The sequence below is a fragment of the Hyla sarda genome, chromosome 3 (genome assembly GCF_029499605.1).
Source record: "Hyla sarda isolate aHylSar1 chromosome 3, aHylSar1.hap1, whole genome shotgun sequence".
Classification (NCBI taxonomy): domain Eukaryota; kingdom Metazoa; phylum Chordata; class Amphibia; order Anura; family Hylidae; genus Hyla; species Hyla sarda.
The window spans coordinates 436,344,484-436,360,808 of NC_079191.1; the positions used below are offsets into that span (position 1 = coordinate 436,344,484).

The window sequence follows — 16,325 nt, forward strand, 5'->3', positions numbered from 1 at the left end:
ATCTATGCTTTAGTCTATATTTAAACCTGCTCCAACACGGTCTGACATTTCGGCGTACTTTCAGCCGATGCGACTTGTCGCTGAAAAGTCGCTTTTGATAAATTCAGCACCAATGCATTTTTCAATGCATTTCAGTCTAAACTAGACTAGCATGCATCATGTTCTAAAAATAGAGCAAAAGTCGCAGAAAAGTCGCACATATTTCGACTGCGACTTTCTGTGCGACAAATTTAGACAGGAAAAACCAGTCTAAATACTTTGATAAATATCCCCCAATGGGTAGTAAAATTCTTCCACAGAATTCTGCATGAAAATTCTGCCATTTGAACATAGCCTTAGACCTCATGGTCAGACTTCCAGGAAGTCTAACCTGCCACCTGAGTGAAAGGGGACTATGAGAATTAGGGAAAACATAAGATTATTGTAATGTATAACATTCATGTCATTTGGACATTAACTTCTCTATATCGTCAATCAAGGCTCATTTTTACAACTTCACCTGTGAATGGACCCATAGACATTTTCTGACGTTGGCCACTCATAGTGCATGAAGAAAAGATTTTGTCTGTCTGTGGCAAATTATAGATAATTTCTTCTAATGGCCAAGAAAATTTTGAAGCGTGAACAATAAGGGGCAGATTTTCATCAGTTGTAGCCGAGTGGTTTTAGGACCATATTATAGATATCATGAAATCATTAGGGATAATTGTTACAGCTTTAATGAGCTTATGAGCACACTGAAATTATTTTCTTTACTGGCATCATAGATCTATACAGGCACAGCATAAGGGGGCATTGACATCACATGTCTGTATACTGCTCATATACATTAGAATACCATTAAAAGAGGTATACCTATATACAGTGGTCCCTCAAGTTACAATATGAATTTGTTCCAGGACGACCATTGTATGTTGAAACCATCACTCCATGGAAACCTGGTAATTGGTTATGAAGCCACCAAAATGTCATCCAACAATAGGAAAAAGAGAGGATTAAAGAAAAATAAGTAGATAACTAATATAGATAAAGCAAGTCCTTCCATATAAAAGTAATAAAGATCTGCTGGGAGCTGTAATCACTGTCTGTGTAGAGGACAGGAGCTTATTCCGGGTTCTGTACAGAACACAGTGTCCTAAAAAGTAACATGGTGTCCAAAGCAGCAGCTAACCCTGACGCAGGTAAAGAGTACAGAACATGTAATACCTCCCTATACTGTAGGGGGTGCTACCAGACAGCCAGTCAGTGCATACGCTACAGTAATACAGGGGTTTTACCAGTGAATGCCCATTCTAATTGGTCAGTTCTTCCAGCCAATGACATGTTTCGCAGATCTGGACATTCCGTAGCATTGTATGTTGAGTCTGTTTTCAAGTTACAATGGTCCAGAAAAGACCATTGTATGTTGAAACTATTATATGTTGAGGCCATTGTGAGTTGAGGGATCACTGTATGCCGATATATACCAACCAAGGGCATTAAAGTGCACCATTTTTTTCAAGTAACTTTTCAGGATAAACTGAAGTGTGTGTATGTGAGGTGTAGTACTATTTATGAAGATTATATATAACTTGTACATGGCATCTTTCCCAAGTTAAAGGGATTTTCAGAACAAAACAAATGATGGCCTATTTACATGGGTGAAAAAACACGGTATAATGAAAGGGTAGTGGGGATGGAGTGAGAGGGAGCGGGCTGTAAAGCAGAAAATTGTGTTCCTGCGCGGGGGGTCACATTCCGCTACAGGGACAGTTTTCTTTACTACAGGCACCCCCACTGATCCGCACAGCCATGACGCTGGAAATAAAAATAGTGTACGGGAGCCGGAAGCCTCTATTTGTAGTGGAAGCACTGGGTCACTGCAGAGTAGAAACTATTAATGGCCTATCCGGTCTATAATGCCTTTAATCCACAAGAGATAAAGGGGCACTGCTGTCTCACTAGCATCTCATCCCATTCTTTCTTAAATTTGTGCGTAGACCTACGCTGATACCAGCCCCTGAAATGTATCTGTCATTTGTCAAGATGTAGAATTTTCTTACAGTGGCTTAAAACTAGAACTCAAATAACATTTCAACCTTTAGAAGATGAACTGTGCTGTGGTTTACATGCACTTACTGAGGTAGTTCTCTGTTATAAATTCATCTACTCATTTGTCAAAGACGAGACTGACAGCTTTATCAGGAATTAAATCAATTGTTTTTCCTTTTAAATTCAGAATCAGTTTGCTTTCATTTCTTATGATAAAACTTTCCCCAGAAGGAAACTTAGTGACAGACATAGGAATAATGTAATTGTCATGTTGCTTCTTCCAATGAAAGATAGTTGCTCGTCGGATAAAGTATGTTTAATCCAGTAAGCTCCAAATCCTATTTGCACTTGACATCTGTCAATGAAGAGAGAGGAGAAACACTGAGAGACATTTATCTATATCCGACAGACGTGTTATGCCGGTTTGCAGCTGCTAAGAATCATATTTCATTGCTACTTGTTCTCTATTTTAAAACCTAAACAAGGAAAACCTTTTCTTTTTTTTTTTTCTGGGAGACAATGGAGCATCATCTTGGAACATCATATCCTTGGACCAAACCAAAACGTAAGCACTATTTACTTATTTGCTAATCTTATACATACAGAATCACACGATGGGCTGTGCTCCGTCTCATAATGGGATCATCCAAACAATTGCAAAAAATGCAGCTAAACCTTTAAAGAAAAACAAAGCACTTCTTCCTCCCGACCAGGATAATAATGGAATTACAGTACCTCTGTTGGACAATAGAAATGAAGAAGTCAGTCAGAAAGAGGGGTTGCAAAAAGGGTCTAGTCAGCTGGAGAAAATCGTTTCCAATGGCTTTATTGAACTTTCTCACAATGGATCTTTTTCTGATGATCAAGGGAAGTGTGAAAAACATAGCACTGCTGATGAAGGAATGGTTAATTTAACGTACCAAAAGAGGAGAACAATAAGAAAATACAGTTCAACTGGTTCAGAGCAAGAGGCACTGGGAACAGTGCAACTTGATGGGAATTCGAGAAGAAATAGGAAGTCAAAAAGCCAAAGGCAAGGTAAACATAGTCGACGTGCAAAACAAAACCAAGCAGTTTTTCTTGACATAGAAAAAAAGGTTGATTTCCCAGAAGAGCTTGTTAAGGCTCACCAGGATGCGTATGCATTTCTGAACCCTAATCTTTCAAAATATGAAGCTGTCATTTCTATGGCAAACCAAACAGCCCAGACTCATATTATCATGCAGCAAATGATTAGCTTTATGGCCCTGAGATTTGATGATATAAATCAATGCCTGGAAGAAATTGCAGAGGATGGAGAAAAACTTTTAAAAGCCGTAGGGAGCAACCTCACTTGGCCTTTAGGAAAAGGAGATCCAGCTGAACATCCTGATCTACTTCAACAGTTATTGCTTTATACAATTAATAAAATGCAATCCATAAATGGCACAGTTTCCTCCTTGACCACCAATGCCTTGCTAGATACCAGAAGTTTATTGGAATCGGCTGCTAACATATTTGAGGAAAAGCTAAAACAAAAAGAACACTGCAATGAACGACTCCTGAAGATGATCAAATCTTTGGAGGATTTGACAGCAGGAGCTGCACAGCACAATCCCAATGATAGAACTCTTTATTCTGAAGACAGTGGAATTGGTGGCGATTCCGAATCTATGAGAGGATATAGATCTCCAGATAAGATGGGAAGAAAGTTAAGTATTGACTCATCAGGTCAAGTGAGTTTGGCAACAAGTGAAGTTGTAACAACACAACAAATGTCCACTAATAAAAACAAGATGTCTGACATTAATTTAAATCTGAAGAGTACATTGGCTCAAAAGGAAAATATTGATCATTCATCTGGGGCACAAAAACATAATTCAAGTGTTTCTCAACAAAATAGTATTTCAAGCAGCCCTTCAATTAGCTCAATAGGGACCACTGCCACTTTAGGAGAAGATAGTACTCTTAATCCAGAATCTGAAGACTCAACTAGCAGTGATGAAAGTAGTGATGGAAGTGAAGATGATAGAAGTTTAGCAAGTCAGATCACCTTAACACAAAGACCACTGACCTCTCCGGCAGGCATGGGTCCTTATAAACATTCATCCAAATGGTTGGAGAACCCAGAAAATGAGAAAATGACATTGAAGATGAAAGAAGCCATCAGTGAAAAGATCAAGTTTGTTCCCGGTAAATCAATAAGTAATGTGTGGACTAGAGAAGAAGTTAATACAGAAATAGTTCGACCTAGTACTGCAGATGGGAGCAGCAGAAGAACCTCTAACAGCAGAAGATCTCGATCTGCAGAATCACTTAGAAGTCAAGCTGAGGATCCTACTCTATTAGAACTTCAAAGGACACAAAAGGAACTCGGCAAAAAGTTGGAACAACTGTACCCATCAACAAAAAACACGGACATAACACAAAACCCAAATGTGAAGTCTTTTTCACACACTGGTTGTATAATGTCTAGTAATAATTCATCTACCAACAAACTAAAGGCATGTCTTACTAAAAGTTTCAATATCTTACCTAGTCAGGAAAAAGTTGCCCTAAAAAAGATTGATACTAATATATCAAGGAACTTAAATAGCAAACAAAAAACTAAAGATTTAGAAACAGCATTAAATTTGCAAGATGTCAAGGCAGAAGAGAAGCCTCTTTCTGCAGAGATAAAGTTGGACAGCATAAAAGCTTCTCCACGGAATTCTGTTCGGAAACTTATACAAACATTTAGCCCAGTGGATGACTCCAAAAAACCCTCAAATGGGAAAACTTTGGGACCTCTTAGATGTGTTAGAATGTTTGGAGTCCCTGTCCTTCCTCCCACAATTCCATCTTATCATGGCTTACAACACTTGGATAAAAGTAATGTATCGACAATGGGAGAAGAGGCTACTACTGATCCAAATGGATATTGCACTACAAGCTCACTCACTACTGATTCATCTATATCTTTAAAACCATATTATACAACTGAATATGGAACTGAAGACTTTGAGAACCTCCCACCTCCTCCCCTTGAAATACTTATGGATGATTCCTTCAACTTGCTATCAGCCAATGATCAGGAGAATTGCACAATGAAGCCACCCATGTCTCAGAAAATAAAGACCTCAATCAACATAAAAAATGTGTTACCAAGCAAAAATATTACTGATTTTTATGTATCTAAAGATAGGGCATGCAAGAATGAATGTCTATCTAATACTGGACTTAGAAAATACTCTTTACCATCTGATCAAGTTTCTAATAATAAGGCGTGTATGAACCTTCAGGAAAGGAATGAAATAGAACAGGCTGCAAACTTGTATAAACAGTCACATAAAATAATCCATTTACAGAACCCAGGTGATGGTGAGGTGGTGAGCCCTGGCAAGGACACTAGTGAGTTGTGCTCTGTTATATCCAGGGTTAAACCTAAACAATATTCTCCTATATTACAGAGAAATGATATTGCAAGAAAACTTTCCCCTACAAGAGCTGCAGCTTCATCTCCACTAAATAATAGAAAATTAACAAGTCCACCAACTTCTTCTCTAGTCCTGAAAGCTCCCGGCACAACAAGTACTCCAAGAGAATCAAGTCTTGCCGGCGAGAAGATGCTAGCTAGCCCCCCATTACAAAGAAAGCTGCCTAGCCCCCCATCCCAAAGAATACTGTCAAGTCCTCCTCAGGTACTAAGACAACAGAGTCCACCAAGCCAACGTAGGCTACCAAGTCCTCCTCAAAAAAAAAGACAACAGAGTCCACCAAGCCAGCATAGGCAGCCTAGTCCCCTGCAAATACGAAGACAACAGAGTCCACCAAGCCAGCATAGGCATCAAAGTCCACCTCAAATACTAAGACAACATAGTCAACCAAGCCAGAATAGGCAACCAACTCCCCCACAAATACGAATACAACAGAGTCCACCAAGCCAGCATAGGCAGCCAAGTCCCCCCCAAATACGAAGACAACAGAGTCCACCAAGCCAGCATAGGCAGCCAAGTCCCCCCCAAATACGAAGACAACAGAGTCCACCAAGCCAGCATAGGCAACAAAGTCCGCCTCAAATACTAAGACAACAAAGTCCCCCTCAAATACAAAAACAGAGTCCACCAAGTCAGCGTAAGCTTCCAAGTACTCCTCAAACAAGAACCCAACAAAGCCCACCAAGTCATCGAAAACTACCAAGCCCTCCACAGTCTCGTCGAGAACCTAGCCCCCCTTCTTATTCTGCACCCTCTCCTCCACTTTCTCCATCTCATACAGGGTTAAGACGCAGTTCTGAGGACCAACAACCTTCTTCAAAAATGATAGGTAATGCACAATCAATATTTTGTCCATCATCATCTTCCTTATTTGAAGCCAAGTCTCCATCACCACCAGCCACAAGTAGCCTGGAAACTGTTTTGAATCAAGTTCACAGTCCTGTTCTGAGGCACACTTTCTCTCTTCGTCAATGTGATGACCAAAAAAGAAGAGTTGCAATGAGCGCAGCAAACCCTCAACCTTTTGTCCGGAGGTCTTATTCTGACCGGAGACCAAGAGTTCAGCTACATCTTCCAACATCCATCTCTGCTAATGCTGTCAGTGAACTGGCTCTTCAACAAACCAGGTAGGAAATAAGACTGCACATATGTAAAGAGCACACAACATAGAGTAAACATATTTTATTATTGTACCTACTCAGGTATGTTACCTGATCAGCGTGTGACTCTTAGGGCTTATATACCCTTTGAAATTTAGCTAGGAAAATTTTCTCCAAGAAATTTCCTTGCTGAAACCATTGATACAAGGCAGAATTCTTTGTGGATTCCACCTTGATTTTCCACAGTGTAAATGAACCTTTATTGTCGCAAGGCAGCAGTGGCGCTTTTGATGTGACCAAAAGGAAACTCCACAACATTAACTACATAGGGGTACTGTAATCTAGTTCAAAGGATAGGGGATAAGATGTCTGATTGCAGGTGTCCCGCCGCTGGGGACCCCCGCAATCTCGGCTGTGGCACCCCAGACATCCGGTGCACGGAACGAACTTTGCTCCGTGCCGGATGACTGGCGATGCAGGGCGGAGGCTCTTGACGTTACGTCATGCCCCACTCGTGACCTCACGGCCAGGCCTCCTCAATGCAGGCTGATGAGGGGGATAAGATGTCTGATCCCAAGGGTGACCTCCGTGATCTCCCTGCTGCACCCTGCATTCGTTTAGAGTGTCGGGTGGAGCACCAGACGCTCTTGATATAACGGTCACGTCCCGCTCGTGACATCGTGGCCACGCCTCCTCTATGCAAGTCTATGGGAGGGGGTGTGGTGGCTGTCACGCCCCCTCCCATAGACTTGCATTGAGGGGGCGTAACCGTGACATCACAAGTGGGGCGCGGCCATGATGTCACGAGCCTCCAGCGCTCCATCGCTACACCCGACGCTCTAAAAGAACGTAGGGTGCAGCAGGAAGATCACGGGGGTCACCGCCGCGATCAGACATCTTATCCCCTATCCTTTGGATAGGGGATAAGATGTCTAGGGGCGGAGTACCCCTTTAAGGTCCCCATACAAATCAGACTTGTCGCTGACATATTATGTTTTTCCTGTGCTTTGATTTACATTGTGACCCTTTTTGTGTGTGTTTGTCTCATTGCTTACTATGATTTCATAGTGTGCCTTAGGCAGAGTTCACACAGAGGAAAAAATAGGCAACATTTTTTTTCAATTATTTTTTTTTTTACATGCTAATTTTTGTCCGTAATTGACAAAAAATCAGTACCTAAAATATGTCACAGATTTTCCTGCTGAGTGAACCTGGTATTATACCGTACTGTGACAGCACTGTGTGCATACTTCTTGCATGGTGTCCGGACATGCTGGCAGTTGTTTCCACTTTAACATTTCTTTGTGTAGGAATTGCTGCTTATTGCAGATGTGTTTCTGTCTCTGTCTGCCGGGGTCGGCCTCTGTGCTCGTTTCTCTCCGGCAGTGCCATACCATGTCATATGTACCAATAGAAGAACTTTGAGCTCAGATCAATCACTATAAGAGAAGTTTACCGCCCTCTATCTTACTTCATCCCATCTACCGGAATGCTCTAATTAAGGAAATTGATGTCATGGCAAAATAAAGTCCAGACTATTAATGGTCGACCCGGGAAGATGATTATTTTCAGTCATATGAAAAGGAATAAGAAAAGTTCTTGAGAATGAATTCTGCTAATCAGTCTGCCCGGAGAAGCTTGGTCTGAATAATTATTCACAATTATTTATATGCCGTTATTTGTCACGCCAGCGCCTTAGCCCTGGGAGAGCTTGGTTTAAGGGCCACTTGTATTTTTGACAAATTGCGCTTTACGCCTTTTTTTCGCTTTAATATGCAAATCCGCTCATTTGCATCCTTCTTTTGCCGACACCGTTTTTAGTAGGTTTATGAATCAAAAGCATTGGGCGATGACAAAGTTTATGCCACATGGTGACTGCAATTGTAAAAGTGAGCGACTACTTTACTGCCTCGCTAATTTTCTCTCAAAGTCAATCGGGAGAATGGAGGACGAGGGCAGAGGAGGAGGTTGGGCATCAGGTGACTGATTTAGTTGTATCTCAAGTTTAGTGTTACATGTCTGCATGTATTTTATGTTTGGAAACGATATAGAAAAGCCACGTTATTCTGACCTTTGACGGTCTACATATCAGCATGTGAAAAAAGACTCAAAAATCTGAACTCGAAGAAATGTAGCACCTAGGTGAGGGTTACAAGACAATGTAGGTTACGCAAAGTAAGGCTTCCTCCAAGCTATGTCATAAGAAGAACTTTAGCCAAAACGTACTTACTATCCACAGGATAGGGGATAAGTAGCTGATGGGTCTGACCACGGGAGTGCCGAAAAGGCCCAAGTATAGCACCCAGGCATCTCTAACTGCAAAACCACAGCTCTCATTATGCAGCTTAAAGGGGTACTCCGGCCCCAAGACATCTTATCCCCTATCCAAAGTATAGGGGATAAGATGTCTGATCGCGTGGGTCCCGCCACTGGGGACCCCCGCAATCTAGCATGCAGCACCCACCTGTAAGTACTGCGGGAAGCGCTGGAAGCTCTCAGTCTTATGCCTCCCAACCACGGGGACTGAGTATCGTGACGTCACGACTCCGCCCCTGTGCGCGTCATGTCCTGCCCCCTCAATGCAAGTCTATGGGAGGGGGCGTGATGCCCTCTCCCATAGACTTGCGTTGAGGGAGTGGGACGTCACATCACACGGGGGCGGAGACGTGACGTCACAATACTCAGTCCCCGTGGTCGGGGGCATAAGACTGAGATCAGACATCTTAGCCCCTATTCTTTGGATAGGGGATAAGATGTCTTGGGGCCAGAGTACCCCTTTAAGGGGAATCATAGTTTTGCAACAGTTAAAGGAGAACTCCAGCAAAAACCTACCTATCCCCTATCCACAGGATAGTGGCTAAGTTGCTGATCGTGAGGGACCCCCACGATCTCCGGAAGGGGACCCCAGCTGTTAGTGCTAATGACTGATTTAGGGTAGTATATTCTTTATGATACTTTGTAATCCTGGAGTTAGCACCAGTACTGTCTAGCAGCTTCTTATATTCCCAAATAACATTTATGTGGTATAGTCACCTGAGTAACCTATTGGCTGGAAATTCACTTGGCATACAAAAAAAAAAAAAAAAATTCATAAAAAAAAACACCATAATTGCTGCTGCTAGATATTAGCTGAAAGTCATTGGGGAAATGAAACATGTTATAATTTTAACATTTACTGACTGTTTTTTTCTTTCAGACTTTTTTTTATTTTTTTTTTACTTGAAATTGGCCAAAATACAAAAATAAAGAACATGGAGGGGGGTGATTTATCAAAACCTGCCCAGAGGAAAAGTTGCTGAGTTACCTATATGAACCAATAAGATCGCTTCTTTTTTCAGAGGCCTTTTCAAAAGTGAAAGAAGCGATCTGATTGGTTGCTATGGGCAACTCAGCAACTTTTCCTCTGGGCAGTTTTTGATAAATCTCCCCTATTCTGCTTAATTTAATGGCCGCTGAGATTACCGACATAATATTACCTGATGTATGAACAGCCTTTTATACCAGTGTTTTGCAAACGGTATGTATCCAGCTGTTGCAGAACTACAATTCCCAGCAAGTCCAGACAGCCAACGGCTGTCCGGGCATGCTGGTAGTTGTAGTTTTGCAACAGCTGGAGTCACACTGTTTGAAAAACACTGCTTTATACTATTGAGTTGAACAGAACTGAATAGGAAAAAAAAGCATTATATTTGTCTTTTTTGTTTTTGTTAAACAAGTAAATGCTGTTTTACAACCCCCCCAAAAACAGGGTGCCAGCTGTCTTATGTCTATGGCCTGCCGAACAAGAGTGGTTCCTAGATGCACATTTTGGAGGAGATTTATCAAAACCTGTCCAGAGGAAAAGTTGCTGAGTTGCCCATAGCAACCAGTCAGATCGCTTCCTTCATGAAAAGGCCTCTGAAAAATGAAAGAAGCTCTCCCCCTTTATTCATGACATTGTAATTATGGGTAGGGTCACACGTGCCGTATTTTGCTGCATATTTGCTGCTGCATATTTTCCTACCCAATGAAGTCAATGGTAGGAAAATACCATATATATATATACTCGAGTATTAGCCGTTCCGAATATAAGCCGAGGCCCCCATTTTCACCCCAAAAACCCAGGAAAAGTTATTGACTCGACTATAAGCCTAGAGTGGGAAATACATCATCCCCCCATGTCATCATCCAGACCCCCAGTCATCATCACCCCATCATTAACACCCTCATCATTATCACCCCGTCATTATCACCCCGTCATGATCACCCCGTCATTATCACCCGTCATAATGACAGGGTGATAATGACAGGGTGATGATGATGAGGGTGATGACCACCCTCGTCTTCATCCCCCTTGTCATCATCCCCCCCTTCATCATCACCGCCTATCAATCCCGTCGTCATCATCCAGACCCCTCTTTTATTTTCTACTCACCTCCCCAGTTGTGGAAGGGTGGTCGAGGCCGTCCATTTTCGGCCATCTATGCTGCAGGGACCGTCCGGGGGGGGGGGGGGAGGGTTAGTCGTTCCGGACTGTCCATCTTCACCCGGAGGCCCTCTTCTCCGCTCCAGGCCTGCCACGGACTAGTGATGTTGCGTTTACGACAACGTGCAGTGACGTCCGTGAGGTCCCTGCGCATGAATGTCCCTGCGCGGTGGCGTCAATGCAGCGTCACTAGTTCGGGGCCGGCCCGGAGCAGAGAAGAGGGCCTCCCGGTGAAGATGGACAGCCCGGAAGGACTAACCCTCCCCACCGGACGGTTCCTGCAGCATAGATGGCCGAAGATGGATCGCCTGGCCCATCCCCCACAGATAAGCCAGAAGCGGTTTTTGTTCACTCGAGTATAAGCCGAGGGGGGAGTTTTCAGCACGAAAAATCGTGCTGAAATACTCGGCTTATACTCGAGTATATACGGTATGCAGCAGCAAAATACGACATGTGTGACCCTACCCTTACGGTGTACCTATCATGGAAAGAACTTGACATGCCAAAATCATTTATCGGGGGGGGGGGGGTCTGACTGTTCGGACCCCAACCAATGACAATGAACGATGTCAAGAATGAGCTCTGTGTCAGACCTGGTCGCTGACCATATAGACTTACATTATAAGACTGTCAGGGTGACGTGACACAGAGCCAGGAGAGAACAGGCTAAAGCGCACGTCTCATGGCTCATTTTACTGATTGGTCAGAAATATCCGTGTCACCTGCACTAACCTAGATAGTGTAGGTGACCTGGTCCAGTTCCGTGCTGTGGTTCTCCCGCAATCTTCCGCTGTATCTTCCGTTCCAGGGCCGACTTGGAGCATGGATGGAGCTTAGTGACATCACCGCTGCTGTTTGCTAGCAGTGGGACCCAGCAGAGAACAGCAGCTGTGACATCACTAAGCTCCACCTATGCTCCAAGTTGCCCCCCCCCCCCCCGGAGTGGAAGATACAGCGGGAGAACCACAGCATGGAAAGGGACCAGGTAAGTATCGTTGTCATCAGTGTCACCTGCACCACCTGTCTGTACCCACAGGTTAGTTAGTCTAGGTGACACTGATGACAGATTTGTTTTAAGCATTTTGCAAATGTTCACAAAGAAAAACTGGAAATGCAATCTATATACATTCAGCACATTGGAAGAAAGAAACGTCGGATTGTCTGATATCTGGTGCAATCCTCCAGACTGGATACAATAAACAGGACATCATATTTATTATAAATGATAGTAATAATCCTGACTATAGGATCCCTCACTACAATACAGGGTCAGCCTGTGACGGGCGACTTCTTCTGAGCGACTTCTTCTGGGCGTCTCCCTCCAGTGTTTATTTGTTGTACTCGATAAAAAGCTGAGACTAATCCTGACCAGACCAGGGCCGGTTGTTGTTGTTGCAGCATCTTTCATGTTGTGATCTCTACCACTCCCCTTGTATATGGAAACTTGTTGAAACTTGGGATAATTATTCTTCTTTATTGCCAAAGAAAAGAAGACAACACCCGACTGGCATAAATAGGATTTCTATATGAGCTGAGAATATTCTGATGTAAAGAAGGTATAGGCACTCAGGTTAGTACCTTTAGTAGTGTTTCCCAACCAGAGTGCCTCTAGCTGTTGCAAAACCACAACTCCCAGCACAATGTAAGTTGTAGTTTTGCAACAGCTAGATGCACCCTGGTTGGAAAACACTGACCTATAGACACGAGACCAGGTTAGGAAAACTTCAGTATATAAGTACTTATCTCCTATGCACAGGATCCTGTGGATAAGGGAAAAGTATTTATGTACTGGAACTCCCCTTTAGGCCATGTTCACATGGTGTAAAATGTGCAGAATGTCTGCATGGAAGATACATGTGGACATTCCGAACATTTGAAGAATCCGGCGGGCACTAGGACCACTCAGAAATGCACCGTCTCACAGACGGCAATGCATTTCCAAGCAAAATCCGGCAAAAAATAGACAATTGCCGGAATTGAGATTTCCGAACATCTGCCGAGAAAATTCCACCGTGTGAACAGTGCAGCAGAATCCCTTTGAAATCAATGGGACTCTGCACCAGTGAAATGTCTGTGCGGAATATTTCTGCGTAATTCTGCATGGACATTCTTCCATGTGAACATAACCTTAGGGTGTAAGAGATAGATAGAAAGATATGAGATAGATAGATATGCGATAGATAGATAGATAGATAGGAGATAGATAGGAGATAGATATGAGATAGATAGATAGATAGATAGATAGATATGAGAGATAGATAGGAGATAGATAGATAGATAGATAGATAGAGAGATAGACAGGAGATAGATAGATATGAGATAGAAACAATGGAGCAGCTCAACCAAATTGTGTAGAGCAGTGGGTGCCAGCAGAAAAAACACCCCAGGTGAAGGGATGTACAAAAATCCACACCAAAATAGAAATGCTGCGGCACTCCAAAAAGTATAGTGAAAAAAGAGTTTATTGACCTGACATCAGAAGCGACGTTTCAGCTGCCCGATTGCAGCCTTTCTCAAGCTCCTTGGAGAAAGGAGCTTGAGAAAGGCTGCAATCGGGCAGCTGAAACGTCGCTTCTGATGTCAGGTCAATAAACTCTTTTTTCACTATACTTTTTGGAGTGCCGCAGCATTTCTATTTTGGTGTAGATATGAGATAGATAGGTATGAGAGATAGATATGTGATAGATAGAGATGAGATAGATAGATGGGAGATAGATAGATGGGAGATAGATAGATGGGAGATAGATAGATATGAGATAGATAGATAGATAGATATGAGATAGATAGGTAGATAGATGGGAGATAGATATGAGATAGATAGATAGATAGATATATATGAGATAGATATGAGATAGATAGATATGAGATAGATAGATAGATAGATATGAGATAGATAGATATGAGATAGATAGATATGAGATAGATAGATAGATAGATAGATATGTGATAGATAGATATGAGATAGATAGGTAGATAGATATGAGATAGATACATAGATAGACAGATATGAGAGAGATAGATAGATAGAAAGATATCTCCACAGCAAGTAGAAGCAGCACAACCATACAATGAGATGGTGCAGCGTGGAAAGTGACACAAACCTCCCATATTTATAGGAGGTACATACAAAATCAATTCAGTGCTCATTGTGATACATTATGCAATAATACAAATACACGCATATATACAGGTGAATCATAAAGGGTAATATACATATTACAGTGCAGAGGGATAGTACATCATACAATATGCACATCTTTGCCAATAGTGTACACAGTGTTAATGATATTTAGATAGTGCAGGTGCTAAGATAAAAGCAATCAAAGAGGGGAATTTGCCATGTGATCAAACACTAGCCAACGACCCTGTAATGGCGGCCGTTCCCTGCCGCCGTGTGTGTACACGGCTGTAAGGGATTCTGCTGTCAGACTGGAGTGTAGCCAATCACAGAACAGCATTGTCTGTATCCAGGCAACCAAACTATGCGTCGCTGTCCGCGCACACTGTGCTGTCGACTCTTGCACACGCCATGCGTAGTGAACATCAGTGACCATGTCAGAATTGGGCACTCCTGTCCCTTTCTTTTTTTTGACCAACTGGGGCCAGAAAGTTAAACAGATTTGTAAATTACTTCTATTAAAAAATCTTAATCCTTCCAGTACTTATTAGCTGATGAATACTACAGAGGAAATTTTTTTTTTTTGGAACACAGAGCTCTCTGCTGACATCATGAGCACAGTGCTCTCTGCTGACCTCTGCTGTCCATTTTAAGAACTGTCCAGAGTAGGAGAAAATCCCCATAGCAAACATATGTTGCTCTAGACAGTTCCTAAAATGGACAGAGATGTCAACAGAGAGCACTGTGGTCATGATGTTAGCAGAGAGCTCTGTGTTCCAAAAAAAAAAAAAGAATTTCCTCTGTAGTATTCAGCAGCTAATAAGTATTGGAAGGATTAAGATTTTTTAATAGAAGTAATTTACAAATCTGTTTAACTTTCTGGCCCCAGTTGATTTAAAAAAAAAAAAAAAAGTTTTCCACCGGAGTACCCCTTTAAATAATATTGTGCGTTTATATATACCCCATGAGGGAATAGAGATTAGTATATCCATATCAAAATGCAAGAATATTGTGAAGGTGCAGAATGTGCAGAAGTGACCAGATGAACTTGTAAAAAAAATTGTAAAACAAATGTCAGTGAGTGCAGTAAAAGCAGTACTCAGTGTGTGGCATAAAAAGAGGGAATATATGGCACAAGGAGAAATATACATTATGCCCAGGTGACAATGGTTAATGCTGGGACTGGAACTACCATGGTATAAATAAATAAAATAAAAAGAGAAATTACCCACACTACATAGAAAATCTAAAGGATAAATGTAACACATCTATTTATTCTGGTTGGCTACACTTCAACGACTAAGCACAAGAAAAATTCAGAATAAAGCCAATTATAGTGGTGAATGGTGAAGCTTGATCGTGTCCCCCTCTGCGAATCTGCATGAAAAAGAGAGAACAGTTTCAATACATTTTTATGTCACTTATAACATATACACAATCATGGGATCAACAGGTTAACATTATCTGGATAATTCGTAGATCCCTGGTGTGACACTGAAATGTACGTAAAGTTCCTGAAGGCGTAGTGAACTCAATTCATGGATCCAACTTAACTTGCATCGTTTGAGTTTACTAACCCTATCGCCTCCTCTTTTGGACAGGGAAATGTGGTCCAAGAGAGTAAATCTTAAATCATTTTATTTGTGTCCCCCCTCTGTGAAGTGTTTAGCAACTGGTAAGTCCATCCGCTTCTTGCAGATGAAGAACCGGTGTTGGTTAAACCTTGTACGAATGTCCAATGTGGTTTCACCTGCGTAGAGTAGGTGACAGGGGCAGGTAAGTACATAAACTACAAACTCTGATGTACAAGTAAGGTACCACCTAATTTTATACATTTTGTTTGTAGTAGGGTGTTTGAAATGTAGACCCTTGTCCATGCGGTTGCAAGTTATGCAGTTCCGGCAGAGGAAGCTGCCTTTATTCTGTACAGATACCTTTGTCCCCCCACACCTATGGAGACATCCGTTTTCATAGGTTTGTCCCTCAGGTTGGGGGGACAGCGATAGGACATGATAGGATACTGTTTTAACTCATCTACCTTGGGAAACCTATCCCTGAGGATGTGGCAGTGTCTATTGATAATCCTGGCGATAGATGTAGATCTATCATTGTAGAAACAAAGCTAATGCGCTTGTCAGGATTTTTTACGCGAGTTT

At 42.1% G+C, this 16,325-nt stretch overlaps 2 protein-coding genes across 2 annotated transcripts in view; one reads left to right on the forward strand and one right to left on the reverse strand.

Moving 5' to 3' along the window:
* Window positions 1-11,893, reverse strand: part of CLIP4 (CAP-Gly domain containing linker protein family member 4) — a 138,961-nt gene extending 127,068 nt beyond the window's left edge. The window contains exon 1 of the mRNA XM_056568559.1: window positions 11,784-11,893. The gene's annotated coding sequence lies outside the window, so the exon portion shown is untranslated. The remainder of the gene's footprint in view (window positions 1-11,783) is intronic.
* The window catches only part of PCARE (photoreceptor cilium actin regulator), a 36,083-nt gene continuing 22,261 nt past the window's right edge, over window positions 2,504-16,325 (forward strand). Inside the window, exon 1 of the mRNA XM_056568557.1 lies at window positions 2,504-6,613. Within this exon, the coding sequence (XP_056424532.1) occupies window positions 2,646-6,613 (3,968 nt within the window). The 5' untranslated portion in view covers window positions 2,504-2,645. The remainder of the gene's footprint in view (window positions 6,614-16,325) is intronic.